Here is a 27,742-nt window from a genome sequence, read left to right on the forward strand (position 1 = left end):
GGATCAAACTTCACCAAACCTGGGTGGTATCATCAGTTAGGGTCTCACAAAGATACTCTGAAATTTTGGTGCTGCTATGTTAATAATCGCACCCCTAACAACAGGCACCCCCTAAATTTCGCCAGATTCTCTTTTTAAATCCACTCCCTTCCTTCCAATGCTTGTTTTCTTTCTTTCTTTTATTCTCTCCATGCCTAATAAAGGTTGTGGTTGTTATTAAATCCACCCCCTTCGGCATGGATTTAAAGGGAGAATCTGAGGTCTCCAGTTTTAACATTGAAAGGGATGCTGTTTCAGGGTGGGGGAGAATCCACCCCAAAACAGCATTACTCTCAATGTTGTTTAAACTGGGGACCCCAGATTCTCCCTTTAAGGTGGATTTAAAAGGAGAATCTGGGCTCCCTAGTTTAAACACCATTGAAAATGATGCTGTTTGGGGGTGGATTCCAGCATCACTTGTTTAAACTAGGGAGCCCAGATTCTCCTTTTAAATCCACCTTAAAGGGAGAATCTGGGGTCCCCAGTTTAAATAACATTGAAAGTGATGCTGTTTCCCCCAATTGGGGCGACTGGATAAAACACCATAAAATGTTTTCATAGCAGTAATAAAACATTTTGAAAGCATTTTGAAAATGTTTTCCAAAAATTATTTGTGCTGTGTGGCATGGCCCATTGCTGTGTTCAGATTTGTGAGTTGGGGGATATTCTATAATGTGATGGTGAGTTTGAAACAACCTGGTGGAAAAAATCATTGTTTGGTCACAGTGGGGGAGGGTGGCCGCCCATGGGGGGGCATCAAACTCACGCTTTGCCCAGGGCTCCAGTTTGCCTAGGTATGCCTCTGCAGCAGCCTCACCACAAGCAGCCTCATCCTCCTCATCTTTCAAATCCCATGAGGAGGAAGAGTATTCAGTAACTTGCTTAGCATACTTAGCCCTGGAGGAAGAGGAATTATCTAATGAAGAAGAGCCCCCTTCCTCTGCTCAGCACACTAAACTGTCATTTTTCTCCTTAGAGAACCCCCCCTCCCTTTACTGCTCTATAAAGTTCTAAAGATACTAAAGCTCACAGCTCCAAAAGCAGAGGAGCCACAAAATGCATGCTGGAAGAACCAGATGAAGGGACCTTGGAATTTTCTTGGATTCCAGGGAGCGAGGTTTCATTTTGTCATTTCTCTGGTTCTTTACCAGAGAGATGAAGGAAGAGTGGGCCACTCCACTGTCCCAGAAATTTCATTCTGAAATGCTTTATTCATTTCTTCCTAAGATTACTGAACTACCAAAAATTCTAGTGGCGGACATCTGTGTAGCTAGCCAGGCTTCATGAGTACATCTCCCAAAGGAGGGAGAAGGATATCTCAGGGGCATTAGTAATTGCAAGAGCAATGCAGAACTGTGCCAGTCTCACAAAGCCATGGCTCGCATGAGTAAATCTTCCACAGCCATGTTATTTGCCAGACCCTGTATACAATCACATTCGATCAGTGGGTACTAAACAAGGTTACTTATGGATTTTCCATTGTGTTCTCTCATCTTTTTGAGATTGGTTCCTAATTGCCTCAGTTTCCAAGTGTTCAGGCAGGATGCAATAAGCATCAGATATGGTCAGTCACCTGACAGAGGCCTCAAGGTTGTTCCTCTGCAATACATAAGAACATAAGAACAAGCCAGCTGGATCAGACCAGAGTCCATCTAGTCCAGCTCTCTGCTACTCGCAGTGGCCCACCAGGTGCCTTTGGGAGTTCACATGTAGGATGTGAAAGCAATGGCCTTCTGCGGCTGTTGCTCCCGAGCACCTGGACTGTTACAGATACTCAGGCATCTACTCCATTTTTATGGTGCCAGAAAAGAACAGGGATTGAGGGCCATTTTGAATCTGAAGTGTCTCAACAAGTTCATTCAGTACTTGGCCTTCAAGATGGAGACCCTCAGCACTCATCACCAAAACTCTGCAGCAAAGGGAGTTTCTTGCATCCATAAATTTGACAGAAGCATACATCCATGTTCCCATCCTTCCTTCGCACATAATCTTCCTCAGGTTCTCTTCTGAGAGTCAACACTGGCAGTTTAGGGCTCTGCCCTTTGGTTTGCTCTCAGCTCCTTGCGTATTCACCAAGCTTATGGTAGCTCTGTTAACAAGTCTCTATGTGAAGGGAATTCGTATTTATCTATACTTGGATGATCTTATGATCCTGTTCAACCAAGGCCTTCCAAGATAACAGTCTGAATATTCACTGCTCAGTGCAGCGTGGTTTCCTCATCAATTATATTACAATAGGAAGAGGGAAATGGTGCCTTTCTCAGCTGGGAAAGACCAAGGGTTGTCTGGAAAGTGTTCTGGTAACCTGTTGCCACCAGTCCTGACCACCGGAGAACTTCTAGACCAGTGGTTCTCAACCTTCCTAACGCCGCGACCCTTTTATACAGTTCCTCATGTTGTGGTGATCCCCAACCCTAACATTTATCCATTTTACAGATGGAGAACACTGATGCAGAGAGACTTAGGCGACCCCTGTGAAAGGGTCATTTGACCCCCGAAGGGGTCCCGACCCCCAGGTTGAGAACCGCTGTTCTAGACCAACCTGCTGAGAGGGCACTCTTTCTAGCAGTACTAGAAAGTACTAGTGAAATAATGGAACTAACTTATTACTATTCCAGCATCATACTTGCAGTCTAGCACATGGAGAAGAGATTAAGATAAATATCCCAGAGAGATAGATTGTACTAAGTGAAGCAAAAAATAAAAAAAGATTTATTGTAAAAGAGAGGGGGAAATGAAAAGGATAGTTGGAATAAAATGACGGAGGAAAACAGGCAAAACAAAATACAGAGGAAAGCACACATCAACAACATAGAGATATTCATATGAAAAGCAATATAGTTGAACTAAGCAAGCTAAACAATTGCCTATGCTGTAACTGGTTCCTCAGACATATGCAGAGTTCCTTGTGGTGACAAAAATTTGAAGAAATCTGTAACCCCCTACCCAACTTCCTATCAACCCAGTTTCCACTGAAAACCAAAGACAAGGGAAAATTCCAAATATCCAGATATTTATGCTAAATGGAGTTGGAACTAAGCCACCCTCCCTTCAAAGATTCACAAATAGATTATCCCAATCCCACACAAATGTCCATCTCTGATCTGAGAGGCTACTTTTTCCATTCAGAGCCATATGCCAGATAGTCTCCCACCTCCATCAAGTACCTGATAATGGTTCTCAACTTCCATGACAAATAGATGGTGTGGTCTAAACTGGATCATCCTTTATCCAAAAGGGATTATGTCTGTCAGGATGGTCCAATGTAGAATGGAAGTGAATACTTTATTCTAGTTCAGTGATGGCGAACCTTTTCGAGACTGAGTGCCCAAATTGCAACCCAAAACCTACTTATTTATCGCAAAGTGCCAACACTGCAATTTAATCTGGATACTGAGATTTTAGTTAAGAAAAATGGTTGACTCCAAAGTGTGCGTTACTCGGGAGTAAGCTTGGTGGTAGTCGGTGGCTTTGCTTTGAATCCACCGTGCAACTCTTCCAATGGGTGAATCACGACCCTAGGAGGGTTTACTCAGAAGCAAGCCCCATTGCCAGCAACTGAGCTTACTCCCAGGTAAAGGATCACACTTTAGTTCTTCTAATGAAAATCAGTGGGGTTTAACAGTGCTTAACAGGGTCACCTACACTTTCCCAAAACTAGGCATTAGGTTTAATGCTAATAATCAAGCTCAGCGGCCCAGGCCAGCCTAGATGTGTGTGTGGGAGGGGCGACACACAACGAATTCTAATTGCACGTGCCCACAGAGAGGGCTCTGAGTGCCACCTCTGGCACCCATGCCATAGGTTTGCCACCACTGTTCTAGTTGAATGTGGGAGTTCAGACACTCTTATGCCTTGAGTCTCTTGAGTCTTAACAAATTTTAGGATTTGTCACAATCGCCCTGAGCTTTTATTTTTATTTTTTCAATTTTTATCCCACCCTATCCCTGCAGGGCTCATGTGGGGAGGGACAGTATATACAAATTAATAATAATAACAACAAAACTGCCAGAAGAGTTACCCAATTCCCTTGCATTCTATTCTCCACATGGGGCAGTCACAGATTCTACCCACAGCATGTTCTTCCTCCTACCTGAGTTTATGAAAGTGGTCAGGCAGGTCCAGTCAGTTCACTTGGCCAACCTGATGTTCTTTGGCTCAACGACAGGGCATCACAATTTCTGCCAATTATATGACGCCATGGGTGGGGGCACACTCATTGTTTCAGTGAATGATTCTTTCTCACAGTGAAACAACATTTAAGGATAGTTATAAGATGAACCTTTCATGGAGGACAAGAGAAATCCATGGAGTAGTCTCCTGTGATCCCTACAGATATCCAGCAACACTGATGCCAGCTGGTCTGGGTGGGGCTCAGCACTTCATGGGAATCGGGATGGACACACAATAGCACATGATCTGCCAGGGGGTGCCAGGATTCAATACCAGGTATTTGTATTTTAGGCATATGTAGTAGATGCCTTAACAGCACTGTGGACATCAGGATTCCTTCATACCTTCTGCCAAAAGACTGAAACAAGCTCAGGTGGAGGAAAAGTGGAACTGATTTGGCCCCAGCTTGGCCTTGGAGACCCTGGTTCTTGAGTGTTCAGGCTGTATTGGTGCCGTCTCTATGGAAGCTACCTGTCTTCACTGGATTTGCTGACTCAAGGCCTGATAGTTCATTTGAATGCCGAATGTTCAGTCTAACTGCATGGAGATTGAGCAGAAAACTCTATGCAGGATAAGGATTCTCTGAACAGATGGCTTCTACTATACTAAGAAGTCTATATACCAATAAGTCTATATCTAGAATGTACTTCCTGGAAAGCATTTGTTAGGTGGTACAGATACAAAATCTACAACCTAGTAGATTCAGAGTAACCACAGGTAACATGCTTCCAGAATGGAGTATCCCACTATCTGAGACTTAATATACTACATAGACAAGTAGCCACCCTAGGATCTGTGTTTTCTCCTGTGGAAAGATATCCAGCGTCTCAACATCCTCGGATCAGATCATTTCAAAAGGGCTGCCCTATCTCATCCATCCACCTTAGATTACATGTAGTTTTACAAAGCTTGACCCGAGCATCTCCAAGTCTCCAAAGGGTTTTTTGACAAAACACTTTATACTCCTTAGTGGCAGTAATTTCAGCCAGAAGAGCTTAGGAATTGGGGGCACTATTAATAGCTGTCCATGTTTTTCTGTGGGCTGTTATCCCTCTGGTGGACTATTCTATGGTTACATAATGGTTAAGAGCAGTGGACTCTATTTTGGAGAACTGGGTTTCATTCCTCACTCCTCCACGTGAGCGATGTACTCTTATCTGGTGTGCTGGATTTGTTTCCTCATCCTATGCATGTAGCCTGCTTGGTGACCTTGGGCTAGTCACAGCTCTCAGAACTCTTAGCCCCATCTGCTTCACAAGGTGTTTGTTGTGGGGAGAGGAAGGGAAGGCATTTGTAAGCCACATTGAGATTCCTTACAGTTGCAAAAAGCGGGGTGTAAATCCAAATTCTTCTTCTCTGTTTGTGACTGCCTTTTCCCACAGAGCTGCTGTTCATTTTTGATCAGGCAGGCTTTATGATGAGTTGCTTAGCTGTCGATGCTGGGCACTCCATCCCACTGGAGATTGAAGGAACAACCTACTTCCTGCCTCCAGGGACTGTTGGTGGGACAGTGTCCTCTTTGCAAATAAAAGGAATCTCCTTGGGAAGTCAGCTGTTCATTTTAAATGAAGGTGTACTGTTACACTCCTCCCTTCAATTAGGTGAAAACTCAATAATAGAGAAAACTTTTGCAGGCTTGATCTGTTTGGTTCTGAGCCACTTGCAAAGATCTGTTGCTCAGAGGAATGTTGGGCCAGGGAAGCAACAAAGAATCTCATTTCTTTGCCAAAAAAACAAAAACAAACCAAACCCATTCAATCTTCCTGGCTTTTTTGTGTCACCTGAAATCTGTGGCTTGTTCTCACATAATGTTTTTCTGTAAGAATTCAGCCAGGCTATTCCAAAGTGTCAGTATAGAATTAATGGAAGCTATTCTTGCTGAATTCTATGCTGTGCCTTTTACCAAGATACCAGAGAGGGACTGATTTCTGACCTCAGAAACTAGTGCTCCTTGCTGTGGATCTTTAGTAATCAAATAAGTCTACCATCTCAGGCAAGTTGTGAGCTTAATACAACATTTTGGGTTTTTTTGTTCCTGTTACCAAAACTATATTTTCTTGACTATGCTACATAATAATGTAATTTATTGAATTCCAGTTGGATTACCTTACTCCAAGTTAATGTTTTTGTCAGATTACCAAAGAGTACTGCAGTAATCATTCTGGGAAGTTGTGTAGTTCGAGACTGGAAGCTGGCAGATTTATAACTTTGTTAAGCAGGATATGCCCTAAATTTATTATTATTATTATTAATAAGTTATTATTCCAAATAGTAAAGAATCCTATTGTAACTTTACTGATTATTAGCGTAAGGCTGGATTTATTCTACGCAATGAAGCTGGCTTTTTTTAAAAAAAAATCCCATTCTGATCACTAATCACTGGCTGCTCATTTGTTTCCGTATGCAATTCAGAGTTCTGGCTCTTACCTAGGAAACTCTAAATGGCTTGGGGCTTGTGTACTTGAAGGGCCAGTACTTCCCATACTGTGCAGATACTTGTCACAGTTCCTGCTCTCTGTGCTTCTACTGGCAGAAGCGAGATGGTTGGTGACTAGAAATGGCTTTTTCAATGGTGCCTGTAGAATGCTTGTAATATTTTTGCGGCATCAGACATTCTTTTACTTAGGCTTTTAGTTATGGGTTGATCTTTTAAAATTGTTTTAACAGTTTACTGTAGCTTGTTTTGTGATATTTTAAGCTGTTAAGTGTTTTATGTTATATATTTGTTGTGGATATTTTTTAAAATGCTGTAGCAATTGGTTGTTAATTTTAAACTATTTTATCTGTTTAGAACTTGCCATGTTTTACTTTTCAATTGCCTAAGGCAGGGCTCCTGGAGAAGGAATACAGACATGTTCTAGATAAATTATCAACTTAACAGGGCAACCCTAAGACTAGTTCCACCCTTCGAAGTCCGCTTCAGTGGACTTAAAATGGTGTACCCATGTTTATGATTGCGCTACTAGTTACTTTTGTGGTACTGTGGTAAAGCACTTTGTAGTTTTTGTGTTAGCAAACTGGGTGTTTGTTCTAGAAAGCATGTTAAGTATAGAGAGAAAAGGACTAATTTGGATGTTACCTAGTACTTGAAGGGATATTATACTTTCTTGGAATAAAATCCCATTTCTCTTTGATGGAAGGCCTGGATGACACTCAGCCATCTTCTTCCTTAAATTATCAAACAATCTTCTTGGACAGCTTTTTGGCTATTTTTTAAAGTAGACCAAAACAAGGGGCCATGTTACAGAATCAGTAAAATGCAGTTTTGACAGTTGAGGGATGTTGAACTGAGAAATGAAGGGCTATTGTTAACTATTCTTTACATCTGATGGGCAGGTAATAAATACACAGAAAATAAATACTACTTAGTTAATTATTCAAAATAGTATTTTCTTAGAGTGACATAGTTTGACTTGAGTGTCTGAAAACGGAATAAAAGTAGGTTGAGGCTTTCATCTTATGAATAGGGATAAGCCTCATTTATCAGGGGGGGACTTGATTCCAAGCAGGTATTCATAGAATCAAGCACTTTGCAAACGATTAGTCATTGCCGTATGTTGTTATAAACTGTAGTGTGTAGATAATTGTGGTTTTCTTTTGCTGATATTTTGATTTCCTTAAAAGGTTCCAAACCATCTCAAGATGGCTGCGGGGAAAATGATGGGCCACTATCTGGAACACGGCATTCCAGCTGGGAAGAGGAAGAGGAGGGAGGAGTCTGGAACACAGCAGGCTCTCAGGGAAGCAGTTCCTCCCATAATTCAGCAAACTGGGGACAAGGAGGAAAGAAACCACAAATTAAGGTGAGAAATCTGGTGCTTGTATGATAGTATCTCAAGCTGAACAAGGGTAATAAAAACTATCTCAAATGCTTGCAATAAAGAGTCATAAGTCTCCAGAGACCAGGATTCCTTCCAACTCCATCCCCCCCCCCTTGCTGTTTCTCACACTGCTTGCTTGGGTGGCTTGACATGCCTCTCTACTTCCCAGCTCTGGAATAGTGGTCAGACCTGGTCATATGGTCACTCAGCTGCTTGATGAGTTTTTGCTGTGCACTGTGTTCCTTCTCTAAGCCAGACTGTTCAGCAACAATGGCCACGGAGTCACAAGTCGGTGATAGGCAACCCCAGCACTAAGGCCAAGTGGAAGAGTCTTGGCTTGTGAGGACAGGGGGGAATGGGGGAGACAGAACCAAAGTGGGGTGGCCAGGGTGTCTATAGTGTGCAGCCCCAGGCCAAGGAGGATGTAGTGAGATCTGCTCCCTTCCTGCCAGGTAAAGTCCCAGAGAGAGCCAGGAGGTACAAGAGCAGCCTCATGGGAAACAGAGTATCTGGGTGACTTCTCTCCATGATATAGGCCAGAGCTGGGGTGGAAGGAGAGATAACCCTCACCCAACACCCCGCCCCCAAAAAAATGTTTGTATCATCCCCACCAACCAGCATGGCAATTACTGTAATGCAGCTCTGTTTCTCCCCCCATAGCTCAGCTTAAAGGAGTGGTGCTGGATCTCTCCTTCCACAAAGTGCAATCATAAGCAGGCCATTGACTTCAATATCCTTAGAAGGGTATAACTGTTTAGAATGAACTGTTAACTGTGTACAGTGATTACTAATAGTTGGCCCAACTGACTTCAGTACTCTTAATAGTTAGCCACTGATTTCAATACACTTAGAGGGGTATAACTGTTTAGGAAGAATTGTTAACTATGTACAGTGATAAGTACTAATACTGGCCCAACAGATTTTGTTGGGAACGCAAAACTGCTTTGTTGATTGATTTTTTTCTTAAGACTGAAAGCAGGTAGCAATATAGAAACAAATTGCAAGAACACAAAAAAATAAGTTAATAGGAGGGAGAACATTCTTCGACATTTCATGTTGCTTGGTTTTCACCCTTTCAGCCACAGTAGATCTTTTTAAAAAATTCAGCCAATTGAAATATGGAACTTGGGCTCCTTGAGGAACTCTGACCGCTAATATCAGTGGTAGTTTCCTCTGGACTGAGAATAGGGAAGCATGTCTAATTGGATACAAAGTACTTTGTCAGCCATAATGGGTCCATCTGATCTCAGTGTACTTCTCATTTAGTGGCATGGGAATATGTGATTCTTCAACCATTAGACCAGTGGTTCTCAACCTTCCTAATGCCGCAACCCTTTAATACAGTTCCTCATGTTGTGGTGACCCCCAACCCTAACATTTATCAATTTTACAGATGGAGAACACTGATGCAGAGAGTCTTAGGCGACCCCTGTGAAAGGGTCGTTCAGCCCCCCAAGGGGTCACAACCCACAGGTTGAGAGCCACTGCATTAGACATTTCAGAAACAGACGTAAATTTATCAGCAAAACGCCCTCTGTAAACAGTACTTTGAATAATTGATATAACGAGGAAACGGCAAATGTTCCTTTAATCCTACACTATAGGTTGAAAGAGAGTATGAGGAATAGGCAAAACAAACATAAGTCTCTAATAACTGTTGAAACATAAAGATAAGTACAACTATCTTATTTTTAATTATTATGCTGCACTGGCTTATTTTTGTTGAGATGATGCCACAAGGATACAGTGAAAAACTGATTAATTGTCACTTTGGTTTTAGTGTTCATTAAAAGGAGGCAGTAGTGATTCATGGATGAATACTTTATCGGATCAGATTTCAAATATGGGATTGCTGGTAAGACTTATAAAATGTCATAATTCAGTTGTTTCTAAACACTATTTTCTGATCTTAAGCAGGCTTCCAAACAGCTGCTTGCTTGGTTGATTTCAGTAAGTGTGAATTTTCTATAGAGAGCCAACAGGGAAAGTTTCCAAACAGGAAATGTGGACTAACCTTTCAAACCACAAATGTGGGACAGGTGGCTGGCATTGGCTAAAAAAATTTCTGTAGATCTGCTTCATGTTTGAATTATTAATATGCGGAAAAGTGCAAAATTAGGATTTGCTTTTTTCTGTCCGTATTTGCAATCCAAATTAAAACATTGTATGATCCTATAATATATGCTCAGCTTTGACCTGGAGAGCATTATGTATGAAGACTTTTTTTCTTTTTAAAACCATAATAAAGGAACTAAGATGGCATTGTTTTTGGAGCAACTGTGCTTTATGCAAATGAAGTTGACTCTACTTGGCACATAGACTGGGTCTGGGCAACTTGCATGTTTGAGGAGGAGTACATTGACATGCAGAAGATATTTGTATCCATATTTTAGATGGGGAAATGGAGTTATAATAGTGTTGTAATCATCATTATGGTAATACCTGAGGATCAGTTTGAAAATAAGTAGTGTGTAGATTTGATCCCAAACTCTTAATTTTCCAGAGTTGTACCTTTCCAATGTTATAGGAACATAGTGTTCCAAATTACCAACAGAAGAATTACTTGGCAGCACATTTAAGAATAGATAACTGCTGCATCGTGAGGATGGGGTAACATTCTGGCTGCTCTTCTGAGAATATAATCCCTTGACCATCACATAAGTATAGAGGTTAATTTCCCTGAGCAGCTGTTCAATGTTCTCTCCCTTCCCCCATGGATTCTTGTATTTCTGGTTGTATCTGTAGTTCAGCTCTTTTGTAGATCAGCTAGATCTAATTGATTCTCTGTTTTCACAAAAAGCACATTTTCCTGTTTCAGAATTTATGCTGAGCAATGTTTTCTTGTAGAATTGTCCCATACTACTAGCTTGTTAAGCATTAGTGTCCGTTTTCCCTTTCAGAATCAACCTGAGGACTTACCTGTAGGTATGTATTTCAGACTTTTGGAAGCCAGTGTCGTGTAAGGGTTAGCGTGTTAGAAGAATGCCTGAGTTTGAAACCTCACATGGGCCACAAAATACACTGCAATGACCTTGACCCAATCAACCTCTTTCAGCCAAGCCTACTTCAGAGATTGGTTTTGTGGGTGGGGACAAGGATAACTCCATCCACATAAACTATCCTGAGAGGAGGAAAAATAGGACATTTTGAGTTGAGATGTTGAGGACAGACTGGTGATGGAGAGCCAAAGTGCACATTATGTTGAAAATCAATAATCACATCCTTCAGTATCTATTGGAACCTTAAAAATCAAGAGTGAGGGGAGATGTAGCACCAAGGAAAGCAAAGAACTTTTCTCCCCTCTGCTGTTCCCCAATTAAAACTGCTGCCACACATGCATCCTCCCCCCCACACACACACTCTAAGCTGCTGTTAGCGACACTAAGGAGAGAAGATGCACACAGAGAAGGTGTCTGTCTCGTTTTCCTGCAATAACTAACAATAGTTTGCAGTGTGTGTGTTCTAATGGGAAACTGTGCAGGGTTGGGGGAAGCTGTTAACGCCCCTTCCTCTGTGTAATGTATAGTTTGGCCCTGAGTATGCATACTGATTAACAGACTGTCAGTATAATGTTCCCATGTGATAACTTGAAGATCTAGAACCTAGTTCAAAGAGGCTGTTTTGGTTATTAATGTTACACTGAAGAGGCTCTTTAGAACATTTTTTGTGTGCATGCATGAGAATTTAGTAGTTTTACATCAGAAGTTGCAATTGTCAGGTAAATCTCCTGTTTAGTGAGTATAGTTAAATCTTAGTGAAATAATAACTTGGAGGAGAAACATACATTGTATGAAGACATGCTGTCTGAAATCTCAGGGTGTTGGGAATATGTACTATTGCGTACATGGTTATAAATGAACAATATTTAGTTTTTGTAATTTTCTGACTGTTACCACAAACATATAATTATTGGCATGAACACAATTTCTCCTTTTTTCCATTCAGGTGGCCTCCAGGATAAGAAGTTTGATGTGGACAAACGGGGCATGAATCTCGGGGATTTTAATGACATAATGAGAAAGGGCCGGTCTGGTTTTCGTCCTCCTAATTCCAAAGACTTGGGAACCCCAGATAGTGGGCCTTACTTTGAAAAGGTGGGACCAATTTCCTTGGTTAGAATCCAGTGCAGGAACTATTTATTTGCATTTCATAAAGTATTGTAGTACAGAAAGCTGGAAGTCAAGAATTCTTTTGTACATTAAAATCAACCAGCTCCCAGTTTAGATAAATAAATATGAGCAAAGGAAGTTCTGTCCCTTTGGCTAGGTATTGATGGTTCTGTAATCTCAACAATTTGTCTTTTGCCAGAAGTTCTCTCATGCAAATAGGGAAACATAATAAATCTGTAGTTAAATTCAAAGTATTATGCATCAGGTACACAGCTAACAACTTCTGGGAGTACTTTATAACCCAGTTATCTTTGGAGTCTCTCTGCTACTTGGTTGATTCCATGATTGTTAGCAATAGCTGCTGTCTTGGAGGACAGAGACCATTTTAGAGCCCTGTTGATCGTCACTAAGTTTTTCAGCATAAGTTATTTTTTAGAGAACCCAAACAAAAATCATTGCAGTAGGGGCTGTAACAGAATACTCATCAAAATGTTCCTTCAGTCCTGTTTGAGTGTTGATTAATGAAGTCTCTTGCGTTAGGGTTCAAAGAGCCCCTTGGGGATGGGGCGGTATAAAAGTCCAAATAATAAATAAATAAATAAATAAGTGCAGTTTCATATATCTAAGCTTTTCTTAAGTGGAAAGAAAGCATTTCTGTGAAATAAATTCTGATCTCTAAAGCAGCCTTCAATGGTCTTAATTTTTTCTTGATTCTTACCTGAGCAGCAGAGCATCTCCTGTCACTCAGACTGGTTATTGTCAGTGTCAAGATGGCGAACCTTTGGCACTCCAGATGTTATGGACTACAATTCCCATCAACCCCTGCCAGCATGGCCAATTGGCCAATGCTGGCAGGGGCCAATGGGAATTGTAGTTCATAACATCTGGAGTGCCAAAGGCTCGCCACCACGGGTATAGAGTGTCCTTAGAACTGATTCCTTGTTTCTGGACTTGCCAAGAGGTCTGCTTTTCCTTTTTCTGTCTTTTGAATGGAAAGGAAGAAACTCTGTCAGGGCAAGCCTTGTCAGCACCTGACCATATTATCAGGACTTTTAGATGTTCCAAATTAGCTCTATAGCTTCGTCTGTGAGGTTGATGTGGATGTTAGTAATACTAAAAAAATGACCAGAGTTGGACTGGTGAGATTCTTTTTGTTGTTTCCAAAGACCCTTTAAGTGACAAAATATTGAAGGATATCAGTTCTCTTGCCTTAGATCAGAGGTGTACACACCTGCTTGCATAATGTTATATATGGAAGGTCAAAGCCAAACTCTTAAAATTGTGAAGAAGAGCAGGTACCATTAGCAATCAGTAGAAGTGCTTAGAAGAAGGGTATTTTTCTTGGCTCAATATGATCTAGTTACCACACCTAAAGATATTATGTAGGAGCCCCATGGCACAGAGCAGTACAGTCCAAGCTCTGTTCACAACCTGAGTTCAATTCCAACAGAAGTCAGTTTCAGATAGTCACCACAAGGTTGACTCAGCCTTCCATCCTTCTTAGGTTGGTAAAATGAGTACCCACCTTCCTTAGGATAAAGTGCAGAGGACTGGGGAAGGCAATGGCAAACCACCCTATAAACATAGTCTGCCTAGTAAACCGTTGTGATGTGATGTCACCCCATGGGTCAGTTATGAACTGGTGTTTACACAGAGGATTAGCTTTATAGGTACCATACAAAGATAAGTCTCCTGTACAGACTATTCCTAAGAAAATTTTCTCATATCTTTCAGTGATGAATATGTTTGCTTCCTTAATTGAGTTAGTAATGGGACAGGGATTTTTTTTATGAATGTTGGCTGCTTTGGGTCTTCTTCAATACCAGATACCCAGACATAAGTAGTGTAGTGTGTCAGATTCATCCTTTTACTGTTAAAAGTACATACTAATTTTGCGTATACTTCGTCACTCATACTCTTTCTCTCTTTGCATTCTGTTGCTTCACTAACCAACTCCTGCTGATTGGCTAACTGCTGCTTCAGCTGACTTTGCCTTTCTCCAATCAAGATGGGTGCCTTGGGGATGAGGCTCCCTGCTCTCCCTTCTCCCCTTCTCCCAACTACAAGCTATCTCCCTCTGGTTCCACACTACCCAACGTCTGCCTTGGGGCAATCGGCTCAGGGCTCAACCCCCAAAACTTCGCTGCTAGACAAGTAAGGAGGTCACTTCTTGGATATCATACTTCTTGGCTGAACCCTATACTTAAATCTTGGTCAGCTCGTTTGTCACCATTTTTTAGTTAAACAGGGTTTTTAATTAAACGGTTTAATTTTAATTAAACAGGGTTTTATTCAGGAGTCTATCGGTTTTTCCTTTTCTTCATAGTCATTCAATTTGTTGCTTGTGTCTGTTACTTAGACCTCTTACTAACACTTTGTAGCAGTCGCTGTGGATTTGTAAATATTGGAATATCCTGCAAAAAAAGTCTTACTTTCCACGTTGCTGTAAATTTGGAACTGAACTCTTACACCAGATTTTCAAAGGAAAACGTCTTTTAGATTTCATGCATTTAAATGAGTTCTTTGTAAAGATTTTTTCCCTAGAATAGTTTGGAGAAAGTAAAAACAGAAGATTAACAATATTAATTTGAGTTTGGAACTCTCTGGCACAAGCCGTGTCCGTGTACGAAAAAGAAATCTTAGAAGATTAATGTGTAAAATAAATGTGTGGGGTAGGACATTTTTGTAAAACAGCATTGCAGTCAGTAATAAGCAGAGCAGTATACTGTGTAAGGAAATCTTAGCAATGCAGTGTATAAGCTTTTAAATGCTTTTGAATCATTTCTGTTGGAAAAATAATGCATAGCTAATAGTAATAGAAAAGTTTGAATTTGTGTATTCCTGAATGTTTCTGTTGCTAAGTTTAATAAGAAATCCTGTCATTTACAGCAGAAAACATTTTAGATACAAATTGACATGATGGCCAAATGTGAAAATGTTCTTAAGCTTAACTCTGGATGTTTTTCTCTAATCTTTAAATGTTTAAATATTGTGAAAACAAAGCTATAAGAAGAGTTATGATGGAAAGGATGCCAAGCAAAGGAAACAATAATTATTATATCCTGACTATTATAGGCATAGTTGGACTCCACTGGAACATTACTGTTGTAATATGATCTGAAGCTATGTGTTGATTGTGCTCATCATTTGGTTGAATTTTATAGGGGGGCAATCAAGGTCTGTTTGGAAACAGCACAGCACAATCGAGAGGAATGCACCCACCAGTGCAGCCACTAAATCCTTCCCCCAATATTCGGGCACAAGTGCCTCCCCAATTTCTTTCTCCCCAGGTAAGTAATGAAAGCTTAACTATAGATGATCCATTGTAGTCTTTGCTGGCAGACAGTAATGCACTGGCAGTAGAAATGGTAACAAACAGGATAATAATGGCCGCATTCCTTGCTCATTCTAAAGGTGTAAAAGAATCTGGTTGATGGGAAGCAGGGCTGATAATAATCTGTAAGAGAGTAGTACAGAGTTCTGTCTGTGAGAGAATTCTGTTTCTATTCTTTTCACTCTGTGAGTCAGAAAGACTCCATTGTGTTTTTGACCTGCATGCTCAGTGCCAGGTTGAGGTGCTGTCTGGGTTCTGCTTTAGGATGGCAGTTCATTCTTTTCTTCACATGGCACAGAGAAAAAGAAGCAGAGAGAAAAAAATCGATTAAGCAAGAGGCATGTCTTATTGGAATTCCCGGGCTTCTGCCTTCAATCAGTCAATAAAATGAGAGAAGTCAGCAGATGGATTTTTCTTCTTCCTTGTGCTGCAGTCTCCTTCTCTCTGCCTCCCCTTTAGATAACATAAAGGAGTGAGGTTATACATAAATTTCCTGAACAGCCACAGCAGGGGGGAAAAGGGTTTCCCTCTCACACAATGCATAATTTGATGTAATATTTGCCAAAACTACTTGCCAACCAGGAGCACTGCAACAAACAATGGAAATATAGTTCTGGAAATCATCTCCAACAGTGCAATCATAGGACTGTCACCACATCAACTGGACACCATTAATCATGGAGCAGCTAGTAACTAGTTGTTCCCTAAGGGGTTCCAATAGAGATTGAGAGGCAGGCAGAAAGACTGAGAAGCAGGGTCTCCAAGGCTGCAACCACATCAGTGTCCTCATGTACAGGTCACAAGGTGTAAAGGTAGGGTTATAATGGACAGGCCAGATAGAACCAATTATGAACCAGCAGGAGCAGGGACCCGGCTGTGCAGAATTGGCAAGGGCCCCAGCAGTCTCCCAGTGACAGTAATCCCAAGGAGGTTCACAACCCGTTTGGTGAAAAAGCTGCAGTCACCAGGAAAGGGGCAAGGGGGGATGACCAGGAGAGTGAGCCCAGTCACAGGTGTCTTCTCACCAGTGGAGACAGCCAATGGTCCATCCCCCACAGCACCTGCACAAGGCTCTGATCCTGCAAGGGAAAGCTGCAAAACAAAAGTCTCCTGGAAAGTTGCTCTGCTGAGTAGAATGGGCAGCTGCCACTCCCCACGCCTCCCCCCCCCCAAAAAAAAAACCGCCACTGAGCTCTGTCCTCTTCCTGGGGACGGGGGAGTTCGGCAAAGGAATGCGGTATCAGCCCAGTGGGGGGCTCAAAATATCCCTACTTTCCTGGGATCAGTGTATTGTCGAAGGCTTTCCTGGGATCTTCTCCCATTGATTGAGAGGGGTCATAGTACCAAGAGGCCATGGCTCATGCCGCCTCTTCATTAATGCAATGCTGGGGATAAGTGTGGGAAGTGACATCACTGTGTCGGTGCCCAGTCTCGTGCAAGAGGAATAGGGGAGCAGATTTGGGTTCCCACCCTTGCTTACCTGTCACTACACAGCTGCCCCATTGGGCTAACTCTCCAGGGATGGCATCGCTGTTAGGGCTCTACACTGAGACATAAAGTGCGACGCTGCTCACTGTAAATCCACATGACAGAGAGCTGTGAGACAAAGTCCTGTGCTGTGTTCCCTGCTCAATTAGTTCTGGGGTATCTTTATTTAAAATAAATAATGCACATACGTTTGAGTAACATTTCCTCATGATTATGCATACCTGCAGTTTCCAGTCGTTATGTACACCTCTGTCCATGTAATTTTTGTTGTGTTCAGTTTACAAATATTTTAAATCTATTTTTATATTTGTATGTGGAAAGTTGACTTAACACATGGTATGTCTTTTTGTTTGGCATTAGTGGACGAGGGTGTTACTCTGAAACAGGGCCATTCCATTTTACAGTGTGTTGTCCTTTTCTGTGATAGGAACACCACCCACCCACCACCCACAACACACACACACTTGAATTGGGGGTAGAGATTTGAGACTTCTCTCTAAATGTCTTGGTAATTCTGTCAGTTCTTGTTGAAACATGTTGTCTTTTTTACAGGTGTCTGCCTCAATGCTCAAGCAATTTCCTAACAGTGGTCTGAACCCAGGTATTTTCAATATGGGACCCCAGCTTTCTCCCCAACAGATTGCTGTGCTGAGCCAACTTCCACAGATTCCTCAGTTTCAGCTTGTAAGTAGATGTAATTTTTTTTCCAAATATTCCTGAGTGTGGTTTTTTTAGTCCTGATATACTTGAGATTATTCCCTGTGTTGTATGTATTGTATGCTACAGAACTCAGCTTCCTCCTATCCCTCCCCACTGTTGTAGCCCAAAATTCCCCTGTAATATTGCTTTTCGTGGTTAGTTGGAAGAGAGGCTTTCTGGACTGTGGGGAGACTGATGGACAGAAAGTTGTATTGATCCTTTGTAGGGTCCAGCCCAGAGGTCTGCAACCTGCGGCTCTCCAGATGTTCATGGACTACAATTCCCATCAGCCCTTGCCAGCACGGCCAATTGGCCATGCTGGCAGGGGCTGATGGGAATTGTAGTCCATGAGCATCTGGAAAGCCGCAGGTTGCAGACCTCTGGTCCAGCCCATACTTAAGTATTTGCCGGCACACAGAGTTGTGGCTGAAACAAGTCAATTTTTCCCCTTCACTTGCCTTACAGGCTTGTCAGCTTCTCCTCCAGCAGCAGCAGCAACAGCAGCAGCAGCAGCAACAACAACAACAACAGTTGATACAGAACCAGAGAAAGATTTCTCAAGCTGTGCGACAGCAGCAAGAGCAACAGGTACAGCATTGCCTGATTCATGTAGTCAGTGTGCATAAAGAGGTTTAGCAGTGTAGCAGAAAGGTGCTACACAGGCCCTATTGCTCCCTCTAAATAAACAATATGCTGTTTGAAATGTAATCGCTTGTTTGTTCTCATAATTGCCTCTTTAATTTTTAAAGCTTATTATGGTCTGTCTGTTTCCTCGGCTGCAGCTTGCACGTATGGTGAGTGCCCTTCAGCAGCAGCAGCAGCGGCAGCCTGGTATGAAACATTCTCCATCCCACCCAGTTGGGCCGAAGCCGCATTTAGACAGCATAGTACCTAGTAGTCTGAGTGTGGGTCTCTCAGATTTACAGGCCAAAGGACAGATTCCTGGATATAGTTCAGGTAAGCATTGGAAAGAACTGTATCCTACTTTTTTGTTGTGTGCCCAGAATCGGTTAATTCTCAAGTGCACCCAAAAATCAGACATTAGATTTGTGGTTTGTTATCAGTTGTACTGCTACGACTGCCTTATGGAATTGAAGACTAGCTTTGGTTTCTTCTCTACATGTTACTCCATGTTATGCTGACTCACTAACTTTATTTTAAGACTCATGGCCTTGATGTCAGATAGCATTTCATAAGTAGTTTACTTGTACAGGATCATAAACCAGCCTCTCAAGGAGCCTGGGACTGCACGGTCACTGTGATTAATATGATTTTGACAGCATGATTGGGAAGCAGTTAATTAAACTTGAGTTAATTGCTAGAACCTGAGTGCAGTTCTTAAACATTACATTATTAGCCCCTGGTGCTTATGTTAATGTTTGGGACATGTGATTCTTCACATTGTAGAGCTGACATAATTAAGCTCTGTGAAATACAGAGAACGTAACAAACATCAAGCCATCAGGCTAGAGGTATCAAGGCTTGATTTTTCTGGCCAGTAACTCGTGTGGTGCTATCTCTCGTCTCCCTGAATACTAATTCTGTGAGCTTTCCTTGCAGTATTGATAAATGGAGAAACACGCAGAGAAATATAGTTACCTTATCAACACAGATATCCTATACAAAGTTGGAGCAAGATCATGAAACTGAGTGGGAAAGAGACTTTGACCTCTGGTCCAAAAATGGTCAGATGGCACAGTTCTGTGATTGAATTTAAATGTACCTTTCCCTAAGCAGTGCCTGAATGGGGAACTGCTTAAGAACCATACAAGTTTTCCTAATGAAAATTACCTGAGTAACATGAATTGATATTAAAGGAAGGGCTAAATGGGGATATGTGAAGTGTGCAGTCATCTCCTATTCTTCCAGGTGTGCCCACCTGGAGATGGGAAATATTTCCCACCTCCAAATTCCACATTTATTGGAATCTTCCATGTGAGTGATGGAACCATGAAGAGGACCAAATCCTAAGTGCACAAGATTGAAGTGGCATTTACCACCGTGTCTGAGATTTTGGGGGCTGTTAAGATGCTTAATTATTTAAGCTGTTGAAAATTAGATGCTTGTATTCATCTGGTGAAACGAAGGCTATCTAGTGAGTGTTTTGAAGAGAAATGTAATTCTTAGAAATGCTGAGGCAAGTTGAATAGCAGTGTTCCCCCCTACCACTTCCTCCCCCCTCCTCTCATTCCCTTCCCTCCTCCCTCACTCCAGGGTGGGTGGGCCATGACCAGACCATGGGCCCCTTTCTCCTCTCCCTCTCCTCTGGGGAAAGTTGTTTTTAAACTATTGTTTTTATGTGGTTCTAGACACTGTAGTATACTGGTCCCAGGGTTTGGGATGTGCAAGTAAGCTATACTGGTCCCAAGGCATATTTTGTAGTAATATTGCTAAATAGCTAATAGATCTGATCAGTGCTTTATTGGGAGTCCTGCTGGAAATCTTACGTATTTTCTGAGTTGCATGGAGGAAAATTGTGATCGATATGAAATAAACAGTAAATACTATTTTGGACTTATGTTCTGAATCTAGGTTATTTTATAGTTAATGAGTCCTAGGTATCATGTATTGACAGACTGCTGCATTGACACGGTGTAGGGCAGAGATAATAGAATTACTTACAAAGGTTATTTACTATCCTCTTTACATTGGATTCATTACGGTAATTACAGATACACACTTGAACAATATATCTGTGGTATTTTTACAGGTTTTGGCTCCAGTGGTGTGGATTATGGCATGGTGGGAGGGAAAGAAACTGGAACAGAATCTCGCTTTAAGCAGTGGACTTCTATGATGGATGGGTTGCCCTCTGTAGCTTCCCAAGATGCCAATATGCACAAAAATGGTGAGTTTCCAGATTATGTTGTCATAAATGGAAAAACAGAATGCTGCTTTACACCTGTAATAAAACATTTGCTAGAAAATGCAACCTCAGTTGTTTTGTCACCACAAATATTGCTGTCTGCAGGAGTTGATGTGGGTTTTTCTGTTATAGGTCAAGCTGTGATTCTTCTTACCCTTCTCTGTCTTTAGTATATATTTTTACTTCTACCCCATGCTTGGAAAGGTTTTTTTCCCAAAAACTTTTTCCCTCATATGGGCAAAATGTTTCAGTCCGTTTACCAACTCTTTTTTAACAATTTCTGTTTCTTGCTTCATTATTTTAAATTTGAGATTCGGGGGGGGGGGGGGGGGGCATGATCTCCATAAGGGCCCACCAATCAGTTCTGTTAATATCCAGGCTTTTCTTTGAAACATAAAGAGATGGCTTCTCATGGATTTAGTTGACTTGGAACATTTGTGCATTTCAAACAGTGTGAGATTGTTGTCAGCATCTGCCCTGATTTTCCTGTGTCAAAATGTTTTCCAGGCACGATTGTGCCCCCTGGAAAAGCTCGAGGGGGATCACCCTACAACCAATTTGATATAATCCCTGGTGATCCGCTGGGCAGCCACACAGGTCATGGTAGTGAAAGCTGGTTACCTGCCAAATCTCCACCAACAAGTAAGATTGGAAATAAATCCAACAATGCCAGTTGGCCTCCAGGTAATTTCACTGTGCTGCTTGTGTCTATCCATCTTGTATCTGGGAGTGTATCTTTACTGCAGTTACAAAGTTATAAGCCAGGCTGTATCTACTTTGAAGTTTTTAAAAAATAACAGTAATGCTCCAAGAAAAGTTAAATTGTGTGAGCTATATAAATTATAGTGGATGATTTATTGGGAGAGGCAAGAAGCGGTATAGAGCACTGAATTCCTGGATCTGTCTCAGCAATCTGTCTGACTTCTGAGTTTTGAATCCAGTAGACCAACAAAATTTCCAGGGTATAAGCTTTCAAGAGGCAAAGCTCACCTCATCAGATACTATTGTAGACCAACATGGTTCCCTAGCTAAAACAGTGTGACTTTTGAGATTTCACCAGGCACTTGCCCTTTCCACATACTTTCATTACCATAAGAGTTAGCAACTTGAATCTTGTGGGTTTCTTGGCACAATTCTCAAGAAGATGTCATATTTCATTATCTTTCTTCACTCATACAGCCCTAGTTAAGAATATACCCTATTGCCTAAATTTCCTAGTGAGGTTTTCTTCTCAGTTCCAGTAACATTTTATATTGAGCTGTGCAGAATTCAGAGTATGCCAAATAGTATGCAGCTGCACAAAGTAGTCTATTAATCAGTGAATGAGGTAATTAGTATATCCTACTATGATGAACTCGTTTTATCAGTGCAATTAATTTTGTGGAATTGCCCCTGGTGTCACTAGGTACAGCTGCCAAAAGTATATATTATTGTTAGGAATTTAACTGCTTGCCTACATGCAAGAGACCCAGATCTACACGCATGCATGCACCCCTTCCTGTTTTGTTGAAGAGAGTGGAGCAGCTCTGTGCAAGCTTCATTGCCCAAGGATTTGCAGTCTTAAAGAGGCATAAGCGTCACCAAATAGAATCAGGACTTGGTCCTCATTATCAGCCTTCTGGTTGATCTTGTTTCCTCTCAGTGCCCTCCTAAGCAATGTTCAAAATATCACCCAACTTCTGGAACTTCTGTAAACTCATCAGAATTGCCACCATGTCAAAATGTAAGACAAAAAACAGAACTAATTGTAGTGAAAAATTAATAATACAGCCTTCGAATACTGCCCGTAAAGAATTTTGCATGTTCTGAAATAGACTCCTGTTAGTTTCATGGCATAAACGATTTAATAATTTCAAGGGAATGCACTCAAGACTGGGTTTACCTTGTGCTAAGATAGTAGGTAGTTGTGCTTAAAATAAATGTAGCATTCCAAAAGACATTTTCCTTGTGCATAATTGTGCACGCACACCCCTCAATAATGTAATGATTTGTTAATGCTTGGTTGTAAAGGTGTGGGGAGGGAATCTGTTTGGATGAGAATGAGGTTCAGTGCTATCATATGTGACTTGTATTCGTTCACCATCTACATACTTTCATTCCATGACCCTTCTCTCTGAAAACCTAAAGCTAGAAATGCTTTTTTAAAAGCACTGTATAAAGTCCAGAGATTATTATACCCCAGAGCATACCATAGCCAAGAGAGTATGTTCAGTAATAAAATACATTCTGGAAAATTGTGTTTGAAATACCATCTAATAGTCACTGTTCTGTTTCAGAGTTTCAGCCAGGGGTGCCATGGAAAGGTATTCCAAACATTGACCCTGAATCTGACCCCTATGTGACCCCAGGAAGTGTGCTGGGGGGTACAGCCACATCCCCCATTGTAGATACTGATCACCAACTTCTGCGGGACAACACCACAGGTTATTTACAATATACATTTCTGAAAAAAAAAACTTTGTCTTACTACAACTAGCAACAGAACCGTTAACTCTTAACAATGACTTGGAGTGGGGGAGCTCTGAATGGCACCAAGGAACATTTTGAATCAGGGCTGCTGCTTTTGATTGTTGTAATATTGAGCATCTATGATTGAATGGGATTTTTAGGGGCTTTGTACAGGTGGATTTAATAGAATGGGACTTTTGATGATAAATAGTTGGGTGTTAACTGTGTTACTGAAAACTGTGGTTCTTGATCCTTCAATACAGCAGTATTGCACAGGTGAGAGATGGACAGATGAACAGTGGAGAGATGAACAAATAGATATGTTCTGGTTTGCTGCCCTTCCAGTCTATATTGCTGCAATGCTATCATATGTGACTAGTGAATGCAACACGTGATTGGTGTTTGGAATATGCTGCCACAGGAGGTGGTGATGGCCACTAACCTGGATAACTTTAAAAGGGGCTTGGACAGATTTATGGAGGAGAAGTCAATCTATGACAGTGGTGGCGAACCTATGGCATGGGTGCCAGAGGTGGCACTCAGAGCCCTCTCTGTGGGCACTCGCGCACAAAGTTCATCCTGTGGGAGCGGGGTGGAAAATCACCCCCACACACACACACATCTAGGCTGGCCTGGGCATGATTCTTTACCTGGGAGTAAGTTTGGTTGCTGGCAATGGGACTTGCTTCTGAGCAAACCCTCCTAGGATCATGATTCACCCATTGGAAGCATTGCACAGTTGCTTCACTAAGCTTACTCCTGAGTAACGCGTGCCTTGGAGCCAACCGTTTTTTCTAAACTAACACCTCAGTATTCAGGTTAAATTGCCGTGTTGGCACTTTGCAATAAATAAGTGGGTTTTGGGTTGCAGTTTGGGCACTCGGTCTCGAAAAGGTTCGATATCACTGATCTATGGCTACCAATCTTGATCCTCCTTGATTTGAGATTGCAAATGCCTTAGCAGACCAGGTGCTCGGGAGCAGCAGCAGCAGAAGGCCATTGCTTTCACATCCTGCATGTGAGCTCCCAAAGGTATCTGGTGGGCCACTGCGAGTAGCAGAGTGCTGGACAAGATGGACTCTAGTCTGATCCAGCAAGGCTCTTTCTTATGTTCTTAACCCTCCACATCACACCTTGATAGTGTATAATGCCAAATCTATAAGGAAATAAATTTCCCTTTTACATGATGATCTTGTAGAGCAGTGGTGGCGAACCTTTGGCACTCCAGATGTTATGGACTACAATTCCCATCAGCCCCTGCCAGCATGGCCAAAAGTCCATAACATCTGGAGTGCCAAAGGTTCACTGCCACAGTTGTAGAGGATACAATTGACTGATGGAGACCAGGTTGGGGGATTCTGGAAATGGTTCCTCACTGTTAAAATAAACATTTTTCTGATCTATTTAAATAAATTGCTGTTTCTCTGGTGGGCCATTACTTGGATGTTGTAGTCAAGAGAATCAGGAAGCACGCCCAATAGCCCAATGCTGATTGCTAAGGTTGATATTTTTGATGGTGTTATGTTATCTGCTTTGGATTGGCAAGAATGTCTTTTAACAGACTCAGACAAGTGCTTAAGAGCCTTTTTGGATCTAGCCTTCCTGTAGCAAGAACAAGTGAATGTGTTGGCCAAAAGTGCTCTTTTCTGTTGCATCTAGCATTGAAATCGTCTTCCCCTTTAGAGTCCAACGTTTGGACTAACCCATATTGACCCATAATACTGTAACCATGAGGCAAGATTGTTGCAAGGTTGCCCTTGAAACCAATACAAACTGGTTCAAAATGCGGCAGCCTGATTATTAACTGTCACCAACTACTTTGCACCTGTTCAACCTAATAGCTTCCATGTTCAGTTCTGATTGTTGGTTTTGACTATTATTTAGAATCTAGAACCCACGTACCTGAAGAACTGTTTCTCCCCTTATGAAACTGTATAACAGCGTTACTCATCTGTGCAGTCTTTTAAACTGCTCTTATCTCTAGATTTCTTAAAGCAACTGCTTTTTGCTATCAGCTTTCTCTGTGGCTGTCCCTGTGTTTATGGAGCAGCCTTCCAGAGTTTGTTAGGAAGGCATTAGCCTCTTGATCTTTAGGAAACAGAGCATTGCTAAATTATTCAGAAGAGCATTTGAGGTGGCACTTAGTCATATAGAAGGTTTGCTTTTTTGTTTTCCTGTAACTGTTAGGTTAATTGTTTTTGATATGATTCCATGGCCATTTCTGCACAAGTCACTGAAAACATTTGCAAAACGTTTTCAGTCGTCTCCATTTGTCTGCACTCATCCCCTAACAGGCTTCCTGGCCACGATTTTATGATTCTCCCATTTTATTTCAGTGGCTCTATGGATTTGTAGCTTCAATGCTCCAAAGTCTCGTTCTGCAGTTCTTTGTGCATTGTGTATTGGTAGCTTCAAAGATATCCCCCCCCCCCCCCCCAATATTTTTTAAATGACAGAAGTAAACAGGCAAGACAATGAAATGAGTTCAGAAAATGGTGCCAAGGAGGAAGTCCGGGGACAGCAAAGAGACTTGTAAAAAAATTTTAGAGACCTGCACAGCAACTGAAAACGTTTTGAAAACATTTTCACAAAAAAAGAATTGCTAAAATAGAGGATGCAGATAAAACTTTTTGAGGCTGGAAATGAAACATTTTGGGCTAAAAACTATGTGGACCTCTTCAGAGGAACGTTTTATTTCTTGCCTCAAAACTTTTCATTTTGGTTGTGCAGAAAGGACCCATGTAATTTTTTTTTAGTTCTTTTGAGGAGAAAATAAATAACTATGTGTAACATCTCTGGCATCTTTGCAGCTATGTGCTGTTATTCCATCAGATTTGATGGCTACCTTATGAAACTCGCTCACTTTTTTCTTCTGTTACTTTATCACAGGGTCTAATTCTTCCCTCAACACCTCGCTGCCTTCACCTGGTGCCTGGCCCTACAGTGCCTCTGACAATTCTTTCACAAATGTTCATAGCACTTCAGGTATGTTGGCCTCATTTAGGATGATGAATTTGTGAATTAAGTGCTGCACAGTGACAGTGAATGAATGAAGAGGCTAACTTAGTAAAATGTATTCTATTCCAGTTTGACTTTTAAAAGATTTTTCTAAAATTTTTAAAGTAATGATTTGATTGGGTCAAAGAGTTTTTAGACCTCATATCATGTGTTACAAAGTTAAGTAGAGTGCAAAGATATCGAAACTACCAAAATTAATATTTCATACTTCATTAAAAGAGAAGCACAGCTCGTATTTGAAGTTAAAAGTCAAGTGATGTAGTGGAACCGCATAAGTGTATAAAGTCCACTATTTGCCAAGAGTGCTAGCCATTTGCCATTAAAGTGCTAGCCATTTGTCACATTCAGCTTTCTGGGTTCCTTCACTGCTCAAGTGATGACTCAGTTTATGCACTGGGCAGTTTATGCACTGGGCAAGTTTACAACCTGACTTGAGGGATATATTGATATGAAATGGTACCTACCTGCTGAAGCTGATGGCTGCAGTGAACATGATTATGGTAGCATCTCTGTGTGATTCTGGCCAGGATGCCTACAGCAGGTGGATTCTAATCTGGAGAACCAGGTTTAATTCCCAACTCCTCCACCTGAGTGGCAGAGGCTTATCTGGTGAACCAGATGTGTTTCTGTATTCCTACATTCCTGCTGGATGACCTTGGGCTAGTCACAGTTCTTTGGAACTCTCTTAGCCCCACATGCTTCACAAGGTGTCGATTGTGGGGAGAGGAAGGGAAAGGAGCTTGTAGGCCACAAGGTGCATGTTGTGCTGTGTTGTTATGTTATAATAATAATAATAACAACAACAATCCCTCATGGGCACCCCCTTCCCGGTGACAGCAGGGTCATTGAAAAAGAACACAAGGAGGTCACTAGATACCATGATTCTCAAATCGAGCTTCAACGTCTATGGCACAAACCAGCTGAGGTCGTCCCAGTGGTAATTGGTACCCTGGGTGCCATCCCGAAAACACTAGGACAGGGGTAGGGAACCTGCGGCTCTCCAGATGTTCAGGAACTACAATTCCCATCAGCCCCTACCAGCATGGCCAATTGGCCATGCTGACAGAGGCTGATGGGAATTGTAGTTCCTGAACATCTGGAGAGCCGCAGGTTCCCTACCCCTGCACTAGGATAACACTTGAAACATCTTCGAATTGACAAAATTAACATCTGTCAAATTCAGAAGGCAGCCCTGCTGGGATCCGCACGAATACTAGGCCGATACATACTTCCTAGGCCTCTGGGTGAGACTCGAATTGTAATGAAAGGCCAACAACCCACTAAAGATCTGGCAGCTGTGAAATCTACTATAATAATAATAATAATAATAATAATAATAATAATAATAATAATAATAATAATAATAATAATAATACGCCGATACATTACAACTTCCAAGGCCTCTGGGGAGGCTCGAATTGTAATGAAAGGCCAACAATCAGCTAAAGATCTGGCAGCTGTGAAATCTTATCATCATCATGATTTGTTCAAGCAATGAAAACCGATAATGTAAATTCATGTTGTTACACACTGTCGTGATTTGCTTCTTAATCTGAATTCCTAATTGCCATTTGTGTTTATATCGAGGAGAGAGATATAGTGTTTGATACCCCCTCTTGCACCCACTCAAGTTTGGCTCTGTCTTTAGCTGGAGCCATTTGGGGGCAGTGCTGACTACTCCCTGTCAAAATTCCAAAAGTGCTTGCAGGATTAAAAAGGTTTGGGATCCCTGGTGTAGTCTCTTCTG

The 27,742-nt window shown here is 41.6% G+C and overlaps 1 protein-coding gene across 6 annotated transcripts in view; it reads left to right on the plus strand.

Annotated features, from left to right (window-relative positions):
- Positions 1–27,742, plus strand: part of TNRC6B (trinucleotide repeat containing adaptor 6B) — a 154,138-nt gene that overhangs the window by 101,123 nt on the left and 25,273 nt on the right. For 4 of the 6 annotated variants that reach the window (XM_048501035.1, XM_048501031.1, XM_048501032.1 and 1 more), the window contains 13 exons: positions 7,837–8,015; positions 9,814–9,888; positions 10,934–10,958; positions 11,979–12,127; positions 14,126–14,296; positions 15,307–15,432; positions 17,517–17,648; positions 18,129–18,251; positions 18,446–18,620; positions 20,374–20,511; positions 21,037–21,213; positions 22,806–22,952; positions 25,867–25,962. In XM_048501035.1, the coding sequence (XP_048356992.1) occupies positions 7,837–8,015; positions 9,814–9,888; positions 10,934–10,958; positions 11,979–12,127; positions 14,126–14,296; positions 15,307–15,432; positions 17,517–17,648; positions 18,129–18,251; positions 18,446–18,620; positions 20,374–20,511; positions 21,037–21,213; positions 22,806–22,952; positions 25,867–25,962 (1,713 nt within the window). The remainder of the gene's footprint in view (positions 1–7,836; positions 8,016–9,813; positions 9,889–10,933; positions 10,959–11,978; positions 12,128–14,125; positions 14,297–15,306; positions 15,433–17,516; positions 17,649–18,128; positions 18,252–18,445; positions 18,621–20,373; positions 20,512–21,036; positions 21,214–22,805; positions 22,953–25,866; positions 25,963–27,742) is intronic. The other 2 variants (XM_048501033.1, XM_048501036.1) reach the window with 1 other exon arrangement.

Source organism: Sphaerodactylus townsendi, linkage group LG06 (assembly GCF_021028975.2).
Source record: "Sphaerodactylus townsendi isolate TG3544 linkage group LG06, MPM_Stown_v2.3, whole genome shotgun sequence".
Taxonomy (NCBI): domain Eukaryota; kingdom Metazoa; phylum Chordata; class Lepidosauria; order Squamata; family Sphaerodactylidae; genus Sphaerodactylus; species Sphaerodactylus townsendi.